We start from the raw sequence: 16,533 nt of genomic DNA on the forward strand, positions 1-16,533 counted from the left end.
GCCCGGCCTCTCCCGCGCCGCGTGCGTTAGCAGGTCTGTCGTGTCCCCGCCGCAGGGCCCTGCCCTGAGCACCTGCTGCTGGCTCCCCAGGTGCTGTTCGAAGACGCTGTGTCGCACATCTGCCGAATCAGCCGGATCCTGGAGGCGCCGAGGGGCAACGCGCTGCTGGTGGGGGTGGGGGGCAGCGGGAAGCAGAGCCTGTCGCGCCTCGCGGCCTACATCAGCGGCCTGGACGTCTTCCAGATCACACTGAAGAAGGGCTACGGGATCCCGGACCTCAAGGTGAGCCACACAGAGGCATGCACCGCAGCCTCCCACCTGCCACGGGCCACCATGTCCCCGTGCCCACCCCATGTATCATGATGGGGAAAGTCAACACCATGCCCAGGCCCCCCGCCAGCCCTCTCGCACGGTCCCTGCGTGTCAGACCCAGGCACAGGGATGACTGTTTGCACAGCAGCGGGGTGGCATACAGTGCCAGGCGCTGTTTGTGGCATATAGGGCCGGCGCACGTTCCCAAAGCAGCCTGGCAGCTTTATCCAGCTTCCTTCGCCAAGCCCAACATCTACTGCGACTTCGCCCAAGGCGTCAGGGAGCCAGGCAGAGACCCAGCTTCCTTCTGTGCAGGGAAAGCCCGAATCCCAGCCAGGGACTCTGGGGACGTGCCGTGGCCACAGTGCTGGCCTCCTGTGCTGCCCCAGCCCCCAGAAGGGCATGGACGGTGCTGGACTCACCGTCAGCTCTAGCACAGGCTGGGGGCCTGGCCTGCCCTGGCACGGCACATGCGCCCTCATCCCCTCCAGCACCCGGTCCGGTTGCCTTTGCATCACCAGAGGAGATGTGTGGGGCAGGAACCGGACCCGCACGCTTCCTGCTGGAGCCAGTGACTGTCTCCGTCCCCTGCCCAGCTGGACCTGGCCTCGCAGTACATCAAGGCGGCCGTGAAGAACACGCCCACCGTCTTCCTCATGACGGACTCGCAGGTGGCGGAGGAGCCGTTCCTGGTCCTGATCAATGACTTCCTGGCGTCGGGCGAGGTGCCGGGGCTCTTCCAGGACGACGAGGTGGAGAACATCATCAGCTCCATGCGGCCGCAGGTGAAGTTCCTGGGGCTGCCGGACACACGGGAGAACTGCTGGAAGTTTTTCATCGACAAAGTCAGGCAGCAGCTGAAGGTAGGAGCCCCGGGCATCTGCCTGGCCCCGTCCCACTGCACGTAGGGTGCAGGCCAGGTACCACGCTGGCATGGGCAGCCAGAGGCTCTCCTGGGCACTGCTGGGCTGTGCTCCTGGCCCAGTGGGAAAGGACCGGAGCAGGGTTACGCTTGCACTCACCAGCCCCAGCAACCACAGGGCTCACCCATGCCAGGGGGCCTGGCCACACGCATGCACGGGCCTGGACAAGGACAGCTGTGCCCAGGGGCCACACTTCCTGCTGCATGGCAGGCAGGATCGGGGCCTCTCTGCCTGGCCCAGCCCTGCCCAGAGCTTGCACCCAGTGGTACCCCAATATCAGCCCCGCCAAGTCCTCCACTCCTGAGCTGCCCTGGGCAGGCTCCAGGTCCTGTGCCCTACCGGTTGGTCTCTAATGCCGTGAATGTGCCCCGGGCCCAGATCATCCTGTGCTTCTCGCCCGTGGGGTCGACTCTGCGGGTGCGCACAAGGAAGTTCCCTGCTGTGGTCAACTGCACGGCCATCGACTGGTTCCACGAGTGGCCGGAGGACGCACTGGTGTCCGTCAGTGGCCGGTTCCTGGAGGAGACAGAGGGGATTGAGGTGAGCGGCGCTGCTCGGCAGCAGATGGGAAAGGGGGCACAAGCCCATCGGGGCAAGGCTCGGCCCCTCCTTTACTCACGGTGTGTCTGCACGAGGGCCTGGCAGGGAGGAGGTGAGGGGTTGGTCTCATCCACACGGAGCTGCTGGAAGGAGCCAGGGCTGTGGGCTGTGGGCGAAGGGAGGCAGGGGACGAGAGGGGGCAGGCAGCGAGGTGATGTTGCAGAGCACGGCCCGGAGCAAACTGGAGTGAGGCTGGGGGCGCGCGCAGGGGCTCAGCTGGCAGCCGAGCTGTTTGCGGCTGCCACGGCAGGAGCACGTCCCTACCTTCCCCTCATCTCTGGTTGTGAGCGTTGCCTTGAACTTGTGCCAGGGCAGCCTCCTTTGTGGGGCACAGGTAAGAGCCCACGCTCAGCAATGGGGCGGCCGCTGGCCTGTGGTTCCTCACGCAGCCGGAGGTCAAGGTCTCCATCAGCCAGTTCATGTCCTTCGTGCACAAGAGCGTGAACGAGATGTCCAAGGTGTACCTGGCCACGGAGCGGCGGTACAATTACACCACACCCAAAACCTTCCTGGAGCAGATCAAGCTCTACCAGAACCTGCTCGCCAAGAAGCGGAGGGAGCTCATCGCCAAGATCGAGAGGCTGGAGAATGGCCTGATGAAGCTGCAGAGCACGGCCTCGCAGGTGAGCTGCCGGCCTGTCCCCCAGACATGGTGGTCTGGCTGAGCCAGAGGCGTGGGCAGGACTTGGGTGGTCGTGGTCGGCAGACACTGGAGGTGTGGGGGGGAGGTCCGAGCCGCCCCTGCCCCACCGCTCTGCGCTGACTCTCATGGAAATGCTCCCCGGTGCCAGCCCCGGGGCAAGTGGTGGAGCGGCCGCGTGTGCTAGGCAGACCCAGGGGACCCTGTTCTAGCAGGGGCTGCATCGCAGGGAGTAATGCCAGCCCGCTCCCGGGCACGCAGCCTTCGTGCAAGGGGAGGGCGGCAGGAGCTCTCCCCAACCGGGGGTCCCCTCCCCCTCCTCTATCGCATGCCTCAAGCCCTTGAGGCTTCTAGCGGTTGCTCGCACCGTGCCCGGGCCTGGCCCCAACGGGCTTCTGCCCCTTCTCCTGGACACCATGCAGGTCGATGACCTCAAGGCCAAGCTGGCAGTGCAGGAGCTGGAGCTGAAGCACAAGAACGAGGACGCTGACAAGCTGATCCAGGTGGTGGGCGTTGAGACCGACAAGGTGAGCCGGGAGAAGATGATCGCCGACGAGGAGGAGCTGAAGGTCCAGGTCATCAACACAGTATGTGCTTGCCAGGCCCCTCTCGTGCCACGTGCCTCCCTCCAGTGGCAGCAGCAGGGTGGGAGGCCAGCCCGGGTCGGGGTGAGGAAGAGCCTGGGCAGTTGTCTCCAGCCCTCCTTCCCAAGCCAGCTCCTGGAGGAGCACAGGAGCAGGGCCTGGGGCCGTGGCTGAGCCCCATGAGCAGCAAGCTGCCTGCATGCTGGGGGCCAGGGCGTCTGCAGTGCCTGCTGCCATGCACCATATGTATGCAGTGGGGCACCTATGGGCCCTCCCGAGGGCAGCGAGCCCTGGTCTGCTGAGCGCCAGGCAGGTGCCTGGTAGGAGGCAGGTCCTGCATCAGAGGGCATGCATGGGGGTGCAGTGGGAGGCAGGGCGAAGGGAGCCACGAACCAGGCTGCAGGCACATGCTTTACCTCGGCCAGAACGTGGCAGAGAAGCAGAAAGCCTGCGAGACCGACCTGGCAAAGGCAGAGCCTGCTCTGATTGCGGCGCAAGAAGCCCTCGACACGCTGAACAAGGTAACGTGTGCGTCTGAGCTCTGGCGGCTGGGATGGAGGAAGCTGGGTCCCCAGCCCGCAGCGGCGGCTACAGTCGATCACCCGCCGTGATCCCTGCAGAACAACCTGACGGAGCTGAAGTCCTTCGGGTCGCCCCCCGAGGCCGTGGTGAACGTGACAGCCGCCGTGATGATCCTGACTGCACCCGGGGGTCGCATCCCCAAGGACAAGAGCTGGAAGGCGGCGAAGATCATGATGGGGAAAGTGGACTCCTTCATTGACTCCTTGAAGAAGTTCGACAAGGAGCACATCCCAGAGCCCTGCCTCAAAGCCTTCAAGTACGGGGGGCGGGCAGGGCCCAGCCTGGCTTCTCGGAGGGGAAGGCTCCCCGAGGCCGGCTCTGCCCAGGGCTGGGCCTGCTGTGCTGCAGCATGGGCACGTGTCCCCGGCTCCTCACGTCCCTCCGCGGGCCCCCAGGCAGGCTGGCACTGACCGCAGCCCCCTCTGCATCAGTGGGGCCAGCAGCTGGGCAGTGCTGCTGCGGGACCAGGCTCCAAGTCACCATGTGTCTGGCCTGGGTGGTGCTGGAGGAAGGAATCGCCCCCAGGCACATCCCCTGTGCACCCCTCTGCCCTGGGGCTTGAGGGGCCAGGAGCAGCATCTCTCCGTGTTGTTCAGCCGCCCACAGCAGTGCCCCGCTCGGCGCCCCCCACCCAGGGCATCTCCCAGTATCCTGTGGTCCTTGGTCACAAACGTGTGGGCAGAAACCTCTAGACTGGGGCAGGGCCGGACCCGGACGTCCTGTTTCCGGACCACTCGTGCCCCTGAGCAGAGAGAAAAGGTAGAAAGTGACAGGAGGCTTTACAAATGCATCACAGCATTGGAGGAGGCCGCAGGTTCAAAGCGTTCAGGCCGGGCCGCTGGTGCCCCAGGGGGTCCAGCAGGAGCCAGGTGCAGCTGCACGCCAAGTCCAGAGGCCATTCTACAAAACCAGGCCCATAAAACGGAGCCACCCAAAACTGGCCATGGTTTTTTAATAGCTGGCTACACGGGGCTCACCATGATCCCTGATGGTTGTCCTGGTCTTCATCCTCCCCAGGCCCTACCAGTCGGACCCCACCTTCGACCCCGAGTTCATCATGTCCAAGTCGACGGCGGCCGCGGGGCTGTGCTCCTGGTGCCTGAACATCGTGCGCTTCTACGAGGTGTACTGCGACGTGGCGCCCAAGCGGCAGGCGCTGGAGGAGGCGAATGCAGAGCTGGCCGAGGCGCAGGAGAAGCTGAGCCGCATTAAAAACAAAATCGCAGTAAGCACATGGCATCTCTGCCCTCCCTGAGCCCAAGCGTGCCAGCCATGCTGGGACCCTGCCCACAGCACAGAGGGAAAGCACTAAGGCGCAGGAGGGGTTGGCATGAGGGGGCTGGCTCTGGCACACTTTGGCGTCACCGGGACAGGGAGACTTCAGGGTGCACCCGTGCGGAACGGGTGACTGCAGACCTGTTGTTTCCCAAAGGACCTAAATGCCAACCTGGCAACCCTGACGGCCGAATTTGAAAAGGCGACAGCTGAAAAAATCAAGTGCCAGCAGGAAGCCGACACCACGAACAGAGTCATCATGTTAGCAAACAGGTACTGAGCCGTGGCTCTGGTGCAGGTCGGGGCTGGCAACGAGTGCGAAGTCTGGTCCCAGCAGCTACCCGAGCCGGGGGCCCTGGGGCACTTTCCCTGGGGGGATGTGCTCTGCCGTGGGAAGTCCCTGGGGTTGGCAACCTCTCGCCTGTCCCTGGTCCGAGTGCACTGGTCAGCAGTCACTCTGGCCTCACCGGCCTTTGCCCCCACGATGATCCATCGCTGTCTGTGCAGAGCGTCTTTCTCCCCGAGGTGCTGCTTGCTTGGCCGGGGGGCAGAGCACCTCTGGGCTGGGGGGCAGTGCACCTGGGTCCAGCCACCTCCGTGCCGGTCAGCCCCAGCCTGGGGCTCCCTACCCACTGGGCTGGGCAGTGTTCGGGGGGCTGCTGCACCTCTCCCTGCCAGGGCTGCCCCACTGCCTGTGGCCAGGGGCTAGGGTGAGGCAGGAAGCAGTGGCGGCCCCTCAGCCCGGGTGCCTCTAGCCCTGGCTTTGGTTCCCAATGTTGTGGTCATGAAGGCAGGGCTGCCCCCCGAGGTGGTGGGGCTGGCACACCCTGCCTTTTCTGAGACATGCCCTTGCCCCTTCCCTGGGCGCTGGGGCTGACCCCACACCCGGCTCCATGCTCATGAGGGCCTGGGGTGCTCTGCTGCAGGCTGGTCGGGGGCCTGGCCTCCGAGAACGTGCGCTGGGCTGAATCGGTGCAGACCTTCCAGGAGCAGGGGAAGACGCTGTGCGGGGACGTGCTGCTCATCTCCGCCTTCGTGTCCTATGTGGGCTACTTCACCAAGAAGTACCGGGCCGAACTGGTCGACCGGCACTGGGTCCCCTACTTGAACAAGCTCAAGGTAAAGGGCACAGCCATGACCCAGGCTGCACCTCAGGCTCGCGTGGCTCTGTGGCCACGGGCCGGCCATGCTGCAGAGAGCGCCGTGTGCTCCACAGGTGCCCATCCCTGTCACGCCAGAGCTGGATCCCCTGAGCCTCCTGACAGACGACGCGGACGTGGCGACGTGGAACAACCAGGGGCTGCCCAGCGACCGCATGTCCACGGAGAACGCCACCATCCTGTGCAGCACCGAGCGCTGGCCCCTCATTGTGGATGCCCAGCTGCAGGGGATCAAGTGGATTAAGAACAAGTATGGGCAGGACATGAAGGCAATCCGGCTGGGCCAGAGAAGGTGGGTTTGGCCTTCTGGTGCCTCTTCCCAGGGCCCGAGCGATGCTTTCAGCCACGGTGGGCTGGGCCAGGCTGTGGATGAAGGCTCTGTCCAGCTTTCCAAAACCAAGCCCCTGCCCTGCCCTCCTGGATGGCTGCAGAGCCAGAGCACGGTCCCTGCTCCGCCGGAGTTCGTGCAGGGGTGGGGAGGGGAAAGGGCTCCCCTGGGCCTGGCCAGGCTGCAGGAGCTGTTCTTGCAGCCGGGAGGCTCCCACCGGGCAGCACTGGACCGTTGCTGTGCCGTGAGCCCGGGGCCTCTGGGAGCTCGGCATGCACGGTGTGGGAACAAAACCCACGTCTGGTGGACGGGGCCCCTGGCCCCAAGTTCGGCAGCCCTGCCCCTGTTGGCAGCTGCTGCAGCCAGAACTTGGGATCCGGGGCCCACGTGTCTGGGCTGCAAGACGCCCGGGGCTCTTCTCAGGTCCTGAGCCAGGAAAGACCTGCCTGGATCAAAGGGGCCGGTGAGCCCTTGTGGGCACCTGCTGGGGGGAGGAGACCTGGGATCGGGCTTCTCACGGCAGCTGCAGGGAGCAAGGCTGCCTGGGCCAGCGCAAGAGTGAGGGGCCTGCCCCAGGCTGGCAGCAGGGCCTACGCCAGCTTCCTCTCCCCTTCCCTCCCCTCCGGCGCTGCAGCTACCTGGACATCATCGAGCAGGCGGTCTCCGAGGGCCACACGCTGCTCATCGAGAACATCGGCGAGACGGTGGAGCCGGTGCTGGACCCGCTGCTGGGCAGGAACACCATCAAGAAGGGGAAGTACGTCCATCCCTTCCCACCCCCAGCCAGGCCCTGAGGCGATTCCCTCACCCGCCTGGCCTTGTTTTCGGGTCTGAGGAGCTGAGCTCAGTTCCTGCCTCTGGAGACGAAGGCCTTCCTGCTCGGGTGCAGGGACGAGGGAGAAATGCCGGGGCTCCTCTGCTCCAGGCTGAATAGCAGGGGCAGGAGTGTGTCTCTGGGCCCGCAGCCGCCCTGAGCTGCACGGCCCGTCATGGAGGGGATCCCCACGTGTCGCAGGAGCCTTTGGGGAAAAGCAGCTGGATGGTGCCCAGGGCCCTGGCCGGGGCGAGCCGTGCTCACAGAAACACCCGTGTCCCATTGCCATGCATCAGGTACATCAAGATCGGTGACAAAGAGGTGGAGTATCACCCGCACTTCCGCCTCATCCTGCACACCAAGTACTTCAGCCCCCACTACAAGCCTGAGATGCAGGCGCAATGCACGCTCATCAACTTCCTGGTGACCCGGGACGGGCTGGAGGACCAGCTTCTGGCTGCCGTGGTGGCCAAGGAGCGCCCAGACCTGGAGGAGCTGAAGGTACTGAGGCGGCTGCCGGAGGCTGTCCAGGGCAGGGGCTGCGGTGAGGGGTCCCGGGGCTCCACAACACGCTGCGGCCACACGCAGCAAATGGACGGAGTTCTGGGTTGGGCTTGCCCTGCTCCAGGTTGATGGTCTGGCCCGGGGAGCCCTGGTGCAGGGTGCAGGCACAGCCATCGAGAGCTGCTGCACCTGCCTCCCCCCATCACCGTGGGAGTGGGCCAGGCACCCCAGCCCAGACAGCCCACGCCAGTGCAAGGAGCAGCCGCTCGTGCCACCAGGGCCCCTCTCCACAGCTCTTCCCACGGGCTCCTGTGGCGCATGGCTGTGTGGTTCCTTGGGGATCCCCTCCGCGATGGGCCACGAGCCCAGAGCGCTGCCTCCCTGACTCCGACAAACCGCTGTGGCTGACCGTGACTCTTGGCACTGATCCCGGGGCCGGCTAATGGCTCGTGTGCATCGCGGCCGCAGGCTAATCTCACCAAGAGCCAGAACGAGTTCAAGATCTTCCTGAAAGAGCTGGAGGACTCTCTGTTGGCCCGACTCTCCGCCGCCTCGGGGAACTTCCTGGGGGACATGGCACTGGTGGAGAACCTCGAGACCACCAAGCGCACGGCCATGGAAATTGAGGAGAAGGTAGGAGCATGATCCTGGTGCCCCCCTCGCCAGGGCCCTGCCAGGGGGCTCTTTCCCCTAGGCAGGGGCCATGTTGCTCCTGGGGGCCAGGCCAGGCCACGTGCAGGTGGGTCATGGACGGCGGGTCCATTCTGTGCCCAGGTGAGGGAAGCCAAGGTGACAGAAGTCCGAATTAACGAAGCAAGAGAGAGCTACCGGCCAGCTGCGGAGCGGGCGTCTCTGCTCTACTTCATCCTCAACGACCTCAACAAGATCAACCCCATCTACCAGTTCTCACTGAAGGTGACTGCCCGCGCCCACGCCTGGCTGCGCTCAGTGTGTGGAGCCGTGGCCGCTGTGGCTGCGGGCGGCGCAGCGCTCGGGAGCACAGCGTTGAACCAGCCCCGCCTCTGCTCAGGCTTTCAACGTAGTGTTTGAGACAGCCATCCAGCGCACGACGCCCGCCGAGGAGGTGAAGCAGCGGGTGGCCAACCTGACGGACGAGATCACCTACTCGGTCTTCATGTACACGGCGCGCGGGCTCTTCGAGAGGGACAAGCTCATCTTCCTGGCCCAAGTGACATTTCAGGTAGCGGGGCCAGGCCTGGGGCTGTCTCCTCGTGCCCAGCACCTGTCGTGCTTGCAGAGTGGCTCTCCCCTGGCCTCTGCGCCTCGGCTCGCTGGCAGAGTTTGTGCTGCCGGTTCCTGCTGGCCCCTGGCCTGAGGGACACCCAGGCCCATGCCCAAGGGGCCCCGGTTTTCTGGCCTCTGGTGCAGCACTGGCCACAGGGTCTCACGGGATCCTGCCAGGGAGGCCCTGGGCACCCTCACGCCATCAGCAAAGCTGGACCAGACATGCCGTTGGCCAGTGTGAGCAAGCCTAGCCGTGGGGCCCTGTACCCGCACTCAGCACCGATGGGACTGGGCCCCATCCTGGTGTCCGGTTCCTCCGCACCGCCAACCTGGGGGTCCTGCCTGCCCACACGGGGCCCAGTGCGCTCCCTTCGCTCCTGGTGCTGCCAGTCCTAGTGCTGTGGTTTAACGCTCATGCCCTGGGCCAGGCTGCACCCAGGCTGGCAGCAAAGGCCCAGGCGGGCTCTGGACAGGGCAGCACCCGTTTCCTCCAGGAGCCCACATGTGCCCCTGTCGCAACACGCATTTTCCCAGCACAGATGAGTTCAGGGGCCAGGGCGCGGGTTGTGACATGCCAGCAATTCAGCTTCGCAGCGAGGAGTTATGTAACCTTGTGCCAGGCACTGCTGTGGTCTCCCCAGGTCTTGCTGATGAAGAAAGAAGTGAACCCAGTTGAACTGGACTTCCTCTTGCGCTTTCCCTTCAAAGCTGGCGTGGCCTCCCCCGTGGATTTCTTACAGTCTCCAGGCTGGGGCGGAATTAAGGTTTGTTGGCGAAGCAGGAAATGCTGAGGCCCCTCTCAGCAGACCAGCCTGAGGCTGGCCAGGAGGGGAACTCAGCCCGTCGGCGCCTGCTACCTCATGGGGCCAGTGGCTCGCAGGCAGGGAAGAGTCAGATGCTGCAGCAGGGCGCTGGGGACACTCACCATTTCTGGCTGGGAGCTTTGGGTGAATCTGCCATGCCCATGGGCCACGAGCCGAGCAGCTGGGGGGGCACTGCTGCAGCCAGTGCCTAGCTGTTCCCCAAAGCAATGGGAGGATGGCAGAAAGCTCAGCACAGGGAAGGTGGATGCCCTGGCTCAGGCCGGCCTAGAGCTAAGGATGCAGGTGTTGAAATGGGCTGGGGCAGACCCAGAGGAGCCTTTGCTCTGTGGCAATGTTGGCGTCTAAATGGACATTGTTCGGTAGCTCTGGGCACAAGCAGAGTGCAGAGCTGGCTGTACCCAGGGTCCCTGCACTGCCCTGCACCTCCTACAGCCCCGCGGGTGTGCCCAGACACTCCTGGAGCACCGGAGGCACCTGCCCTGTGCATGCCCCAAGGGTGAACACAGCCTCACCGTGCTCCTCTCGCTGGTCTTGCCATCACATGTGCAACTGCTGCCGTGCACTGAGAAATCACACCCTCCTGCATGTTCCAAGGGCACTAAAATCTCTGCCCCTATGATGCCTGCACCAGGGCTTACTCAGCCACTTCCTACCCCAAGCATCTTGGCGGACAGAAACCTCCTGAGTATCTGGTCATTTGGTCAAATACTTGGGGGCTGTGGTGCCAGGTGGGGGACCCAGCCGGGCCCTGGCAGGAGGCACTGGGGCACATGCATGTGGCTGGGATGCAATGGGGCTTGTAAGGAGCATGTGGCGCCTGAGCTTCTGCTCAGTGACACCTGCAAGGACCTGTCCCCAGCCCCCAAGCACTGGCACTGGCACTGCCCACCTGCCCCCTGCCCGCAGGTCCTGTCCGACATGGATGCGTTCAAGAACTTGGACAGCGACATTGAGGGCTCGGCCAAGCGTTGGAAGAAGTTTGTGGAGTCGGAGGCCCCGGAGAAGGAGGTCTTCCCCAAGGAGTGGAAGAACAAGACGGCCCTGCAGAAGCTGTGCATGATGAGGTGCATGCGGCCTGACAGGATGACCTACGCTGTCAGGTGTGCCCACGGGGGCTGTGGGGCCGGGGCTGCCCTCCCAAGCAGTGTCTCCAGGCGAACCGTGGGGCTTCTACGGCAGAGCCCAAATGGGCGCTGCACAGAGCTCACCCATGGCGGCTCCTCCGCACAGGAACTTTGTGGAGGAGAAGATGGGGAGCAAGTTTGTAGAAGGCCGGAGCGTGGAGTTCTCCAAGTCCTATGAGGAGAGCAGCCCGTCCACCGCCATCTTCTTCATCCTCTCCCCCGGTGTCGACCCCTTGAAAGACGTGGAGGCCCTGGGTAAGCCAGCACCCTGGCCAGTGCCAGGCGCCATCCGCAGCACGGCTCCCACTCCCGGCAGCCCCAGCAGGCCCCGGTGCATGTCTCCCTCCAGGCAAGAAGCTGGGCTTCACCATTGACAACGAGAAGCTGCACAACGTGTCACTGGGGCAGGGCCAGGAGGTCGTGGCCGAGAACGCACTGGACGTGGCAGCCATACAGGGCCACTGGGTCATTCTGCAGGTGAGCGCAGCACCGGGCACCCCCGAGATCCTGACCAATGGCCTTCAGCCATGGCAGCTACACCAGGGGGTCCCAAATCCTGCCCCCTCCCCATGCACCAAAACAAGCTGCCACTGACACAGAGTCCAGCCTACAGCACAGCACTGCCTGGGCACTCCTGGGCACACCAGCTCACAGTGGCTTGTCCCCATGTCATGGGTGGCACTGCTTCCCCTTCCTGCAGGCTGGGGCCACATGTGTGGCAGGCCCTGCAGGGCCGCAGCCACCAGCAAGGGCCCCCTCCCCACCCCCCGCTTGGTAACTCGCTCATGCATCATGCAACGTGGGAGCAAGGCAGGACTCCGTGCTTTTGTAGAACATCCACCTGGTGGCCAAGTGGCTGGGCACGCTGGACAAGAAGGTGGAGCGGTACAGCCAGGGCAGCCACACCGATTACCGCGTGTTCATGAGTGCCGAGCCAGCCCCCAGCCCCGACACGCACATCATCCCGCAGGGGCTCTTGGAGAATGCCATCAAGATCACCAACGAGCCACCCACGGGCATGTATGCCAACCTGCACAAGGCGTTGGACCTCTTCACACAGGTACCTGGCGTGCTGCCAGCCCATTTGCAGCCACCGCTGCACACGCAGTGATTCCTGGAAAGGAGGGGTGCCTGCAACTGTGCAGCAGCACAGCAGCTCAGGGGCACCACCCTCCTCTTGGTCTGCTACAAGCGTGCATGTGCGTGTGTGTGTGTGCATGTGCATGGACTTACAAGTGCCACTGCTGGTTCCTGAGAGCAGCTGAAATGGAGAAATCTCTCCCAGCTGCTAAGGGCTCCTGCCATCCAGGTCCCTGAGGAGACGGGCACCAGGGCTGCCATGCAAGTCCTGGGCAAGTTGACATAGTTGGGCGAGTCATCCATGCTAGCGTGGTGCCTCCACCCCTTTGAGGACATCCATAACGAAGCTTCCCCAGAGCCCAGCCTGGCAGGGGGAGGGGGTGTCTGTTTGGGCAGGGGTGGAGGAGGCTTTTGTGGGTTTTGCCACCCTGCTGCCTGGTTCCCCATCCAGCAATACTGCATGGCACAGGCTCAGCCCTGACACGGGGGCTGTGGGGGCTGGTTTGTGTGTTTCAGGGCCTGGCTGGGTGGCTGCGCACGGTGCTCTGCTGAAGTCTGAGCGCCACTGGCCCCAAACTCCCAATGTTCCCCAAAGTCTCGGGCAGTGCTGGGGGTCCCACGTGATCCCTCCACTGCTGCCAGCTTGGGGCTGCAGCCTCTGTGCTGCCATCAGCCCAGCAGAGCTACAAGCCGACCCCGGCTCTGCCACAGTGCGTCACGGCTCCAGTCAGCCGTGTGCCTGTGGCAGCACCGTCTCCTCTCTCCTGTGCTCTAGGACACGTTGGAGATGTGCAGCCGGGAGATCGAGTTCAAGTGCATCCTGTTTGCCCTCTCTTACTTCCACGCGGTGGTAGCGGAAAGGCGTAAATTTGGCGCTCAGGGCTGGAATCGGTCTTACCCCTTCAACAACGGAGATCTGACCATATCCATCAATGTGCTGTACAACTACCTGGAGGCCAATGCCAAGGTGAGGCACTAACAGGGCAGCTGAGTGTCAACCCATGCCCAGGCAGCAGCACCACCCCACAGGCATGGCTGCAGGGACCTCTGGGCCAGTGTCTGGAGCTCTCCCCGGGGGAAGGAGGGCATAGGCCTATGTCTGATGGGGATACACCCTCAGCAAGGGATGGGGCCCCGGGCCCAACCTGGGGAGCAGGGTTGGGGGTGCCATGCAGGAGAGGGCCATTCCATGAGGAAGGGGCTGGCTTCCCTCCCCCAGGCCAGGGCCCTGCCTGGCTCCCTGCACAGCATGTCTAGCAGCATGCCCATTTGTGTGCAAGGCAAAGCCCCCAGAAGCAACATGGTGCCAAGGCAGGCAGGACCCAGTCCCTGTCCCTGCCCTGTGGAAAAGGCTGTTGCCACAGCTGCTGCTGCTGCTGCTTCTCTTGTCTCCGCACCACATTTGCCCATTTTGCTACATGCTCACGCTCTGCTGTACTTGGCGAGGGCTCGTTGAACATGTGCCTTTGACCAGCTGCACTGCAGTAGGTGCGGCCCTGCGTCGTGGTCGCAGGTGGTTGAACCAATGTATAGCCCCACTTCTCCATTAGTTCCTTGGAGCATCCAACTGTTGCGTAGGTGGTTGAGACATGCCCCCCCCCCAATGCCAGTGTGGGGTGAGGTGTGATGCCAGGCAGGAGGAGCCCAGGCCTCGAGCCTGCTCGGGGGGGAGCAGGCAGCTGCACAGAACTGTCCCAGAGCCACAACAGTTGTGCGCACCACGGGTTTGTGCCTAGGTGCCCTGGGACGACCTGCGCTACCTCTTTGGGGAGATCATGTACGGGGGGCACATCACAGACGACTGGGACCGGCGGCTGTGCCGCACCTACCTGCAGGAGTATGTCCGTGTGGAGATGCTGGAGGGAGACATGCTCTTGGCGCCGAGCTTCTTCATCCCTCCCAACCTGGACTACAAGGTGAGGCCAGCGCCCTTCCCTGGGACCGGGGGAGAATGTGGGGGCCAGGGTGGCAGGGAGACGCTGAGGGAGGGGAGATGGGCAGGCATCAGCCCCTTCCCCGGGCTAGGGCTGGGATGCGGGGCAGTGCAGGCCAGGGCAGTGCACTAAGCGCCTGCGCCCGGGGCTGCCCCAGGGCTACCACGAGTACGTGGATGAGAACCTGCCACCCGAGAGCCCCTACCTGTATGGCCTGCACCCCAACGCCGAGATCGGCTTCCTCACCGTCACCTCGGAGAAGCTGTTCCGCACCGTGCTGGAGATGCAGCCCAAGGAGTCAGAGGCAGGGGCTGGCAGTGGCGTGTCCCGCGAGGAGAAGGCAGGCAGATCTGGGCAGGGGCAGGGGCAGGCATGGGGGAGGGTTGTGCATGTAGTTTCTGCCCCAAGCAGGCTGAACATGGACCAGTGCAGTACAGTGCAGCACAGCTTTTAGGGACAGCAGGTCATAGGGATCAGGCCTGTGGTCCCCCACCATGTTTCAGCCACTGCACGTGGCCCCTGTTCCTGGATCCACCTCTCTCCCACAGACCCCCTCCCCCCCATGGGAGGCAGAGATGACAGCAGGGCGGGCAAGAGGTGGTGGGGCAGGGAGGGCTCAGCTCTGTTGGAAGCGCTGGTGGTGGGGGTTGTGCAGCAGACAGCCCCTGGGCAGGAGGCCGAGGGCTGCAGCAGGGCATGAGGCAGGGGACACGCTTGGGGTCCAAGTCCATGTGGTAACTGGGGCCTGCTCTGCCGCACCCCAAACCCCAGCCCCCTGCCGTGTGCTGAGGGCCGGCATTGTGTGCTGCAGGTCAAGGCTGTGCTGGACGAGATCCTCGAGCGGCTCCCCGAGCCCTTCAACATGGTGGAGGTGATGGCGAAGGCAGCAGAGAAAACGCCTTATGTGGTAGTGGCCTTCCAGGAGTGCGAGAGGATGAACATCCTGACTACAGAGCTCCGGCGCTCGCTGAAGGAGCTGAACTTGGGGCTGAAGGTACATGACGCCACTGCCGGGCCATGGTGCTCGGCCTCTGTACGGCGCCTTGACAAACTGCACTCCTGGGCATCATCCTCCTTTCTGCTGCCACGTCCCCAGGCTCTGCTTCTGCTCCCCACCCCCCGCTAGCTACAGGTGTTTCCAGGAACTACAGCTGCACATGAAAGTGCAAGCTCCCTCAGTGCCATAGCAACCCTCTCCCTGGGCAAGGCCAGACCTAGACAAGGCCCAGGCTGGGGTGGCTGGCACTGCCCTGCCCGTGAGCCATATGGCTTCTGGGGCCTGCTCCATACAGCGGGGACTAGGGCAGCTCGCCTGGCTGTGCAGAAACAAATCTGCGCTTCCTTCTGGTCCAGGGGGAGCTGACAATTACGACAGACATGGAGGAGCTGTCTACTGCGCTCTTCTACGACAACGTGCCCGAGTCCTGGACAAACCGGGCCTACCCCTCCTTGCTGGGCTTGGGAGCCTGGTACGCAGACCTGCTACTTCGGATCCGGGTGAGTCGCCCCATCCCCACTCAGTGCCTGTGCACTGAGCACAGCAGCTCTTAACTGAAGGGTACGGCCTTCAGTCAGGGTAGCACCATGGCACCTGCCACATGAAGGGGCTGGAGCTGTTGGCAGGCGTCCACCTGCACACACAGCCAGTAGCAACAGGGCTAAAGCCAGCTCACTCTTCTATACATGGACAGAGGAGAGGGGTAAGGCCTCACTGCCCACACTGGCTCTGCATGTGTGGCTCCCATGGGCCTGCTGGCTCCAGGCAGGGAGGTCAGGGCCTGCGAGGCTTAGTGCTGGGGGAGTCAGTCTGTGCAGCAGGAGAGTAGCCCCTGCCGGAGAACAGGAGGCAGCCCAGCACCCTGAACTGCTTTTGTGTTTGGAAAAATGTAAGCAGCAGTCACACCCTGAAGAGCCCATGACCAAACAGTTGCCATCAGAGCCTGGGTCTCTTTGCCAGTCTCCTCAGTAAGCCCAGCCCCGCACTACAAGACAGAACCAAGCCTGTCCAGCCTCCCAGGGAAAGGGAAGCCTGCGCGTGCTCAGCTGCAGAGCAGCGGGCCCCGGAGCTCTGCTCTGAACTGCTGCAAACGCTTCCACTGCAGGAGCTAGAAGCCTGGACCACAGACTTTGCGCTGCCTGCGACAGTGTGGCTGGCAGGCTTCTTCAACCCCCAGTCATTCCTCACGGCCATCATGCAGTCCATGGCCAGGAAGAACGAGTGGCCACTGGACAAGATGTGCCTCTCCGTGGAGGTGACCAAGAAGAGCCGCGAGGACATGACAGCTCCCCCCCGGGAAGGCTCTTACATCCACGGCCTGTTCATGGAAGGTAGGGCCTGCTGCTCTTTGCCACTGCCAGGTCAGTGAGGACCTGGCTAGTGTGTGACACTGCAGCTGGGAGTCTGAGAGCAGCTAACCTCCTCACCCTGCTTTCCTGGCCTCAGCCCCAGCAGTCTAAACACAGTTTCTAGGAGGGCTGAGGCACTGCATCCTCCTGCTCTAGCAACTTTCCTCCCTGCAGCGCACAGAGCCATGCTTTCTGAGCTGTCAGCGGCCCCAGGCCATCACTGCTGTCCACGTCAGCGCAGGGCCCCACGCGCACTGA

The 16,533-nt window shown here is 63.8% G+C and overlaps 1 protein-coding gene across 1 annotated transcript in view; it reads left to right on the plus strand.

Moving 5' to 3' along the window:
- DNAH17 (dynein axonemal heavy chain 17) overlaps window positions 1-16,533 on the plus strand; it is a 44,333-nt gene that overhangs the window by 26,688 nt on the left and 1,112 nt on the right. The window contains exons 53-79 of the mRNA XM_090061334.1: window positions 91-282; window positions 909-1,175; window positions 1,614-1,775; window positions 2,225-2,458; window positions 2,898-3,062; window positions 3,485-3,580; window positions 3,680-3,897; window positions 4,659-4,866; window positions 5,074-5,189; window positions 5,843-6,035; window positions 6,133-6,368; window positions 7,039-7,161; window positions 7,515-7,719; window positions 8,191-8,355; window positions 8,497-8,637; window positions 8,753-8,923; window positions 9,609-9,731; window positions 10,698-10,891; window positions 11,022-11,170; window positions 11,265-11,392; window positions 11,748-11,975; window positions 12,771-12,962; window positions 13,732-13,911; window positions 14,087-14,269; window positions 14,741-14,923; window positions 15,283-15,426; window positions 16,032-16,257. Of these exons, the coding sequence (XP_089917460.1) occupies window positions 91-282; window positions 909-1,175; window positions 1,614-1,775; window positions 2,225-2,458; window positions 2,898-3,062; window positions 3,485-3,580; window positions 3,680-3,897; window positions 4,659-4,866; window positions 5,074-5,189; window positions 5,843-6,035; window positions 6,133-6,368; window positions 7,039-7,161; window positions 7,515-7,719; window positions 8,191-8,355; window positions 8,497-8,637; window positions 8,753-8,923; window positions 9,609-9,731; window positions 10,698-10,891; window positions 11,022-11,170; window positions 11,265-11,392; window positions 11,748-11,975; window positions 12,771-12,962; window positions 13,732-13,911; window positions 14,087-14,269; window positions 14,741-14,923; window positions 15,283-15,426; window positions 16,032-16,257 (4,822 nt within the window). The remainder of the gene's footprint in view (window positions 1-90; window positions 283-908; window positions 1,176-1,613; window positions 1,776-2,224; window positions 2,459-2,897; window positions 3,063-3,484; window positions 3,581-3,679; window positions 3,898-4,658; window positions 4,867-5,073; window positions 5,190-5,842; window positions 6,036-6,132; window positions 6,369-7,038; window positions 7,162-7,514; window positions 7,720-8,190; window positions 8,356-8,496; window positions 8,638-8,752; window positions 8,924-9,608; window positions 9,732-10,697; window positions 10,892-11,021; window positions 11,171-11,264; window positions 11,393-11,747; window positions 11,976-12,770; window positions 12,963-13,731; window positions 13,912-14,086; window positions 14,270-14,740; window positions 14,924-15,282; window positions 15,427-16,031; window positions 16,258-16,533) is intronic.

The sequence above is a fragment of the Crocodylus siamensis genome, chromosome 8 (assembly GCF_052110815.1).
Source record: "Crocodylus siamensis isolate JL-2025a chromosome 8, ASM5211081v1, whole genome shotgun sequence".
NCBI classification, from domain to species: Eukaryota; Metazoa; Chordata; order Crocodylia; family Crocodylidae; genus Crocodylus; species Crocodylus siamensis.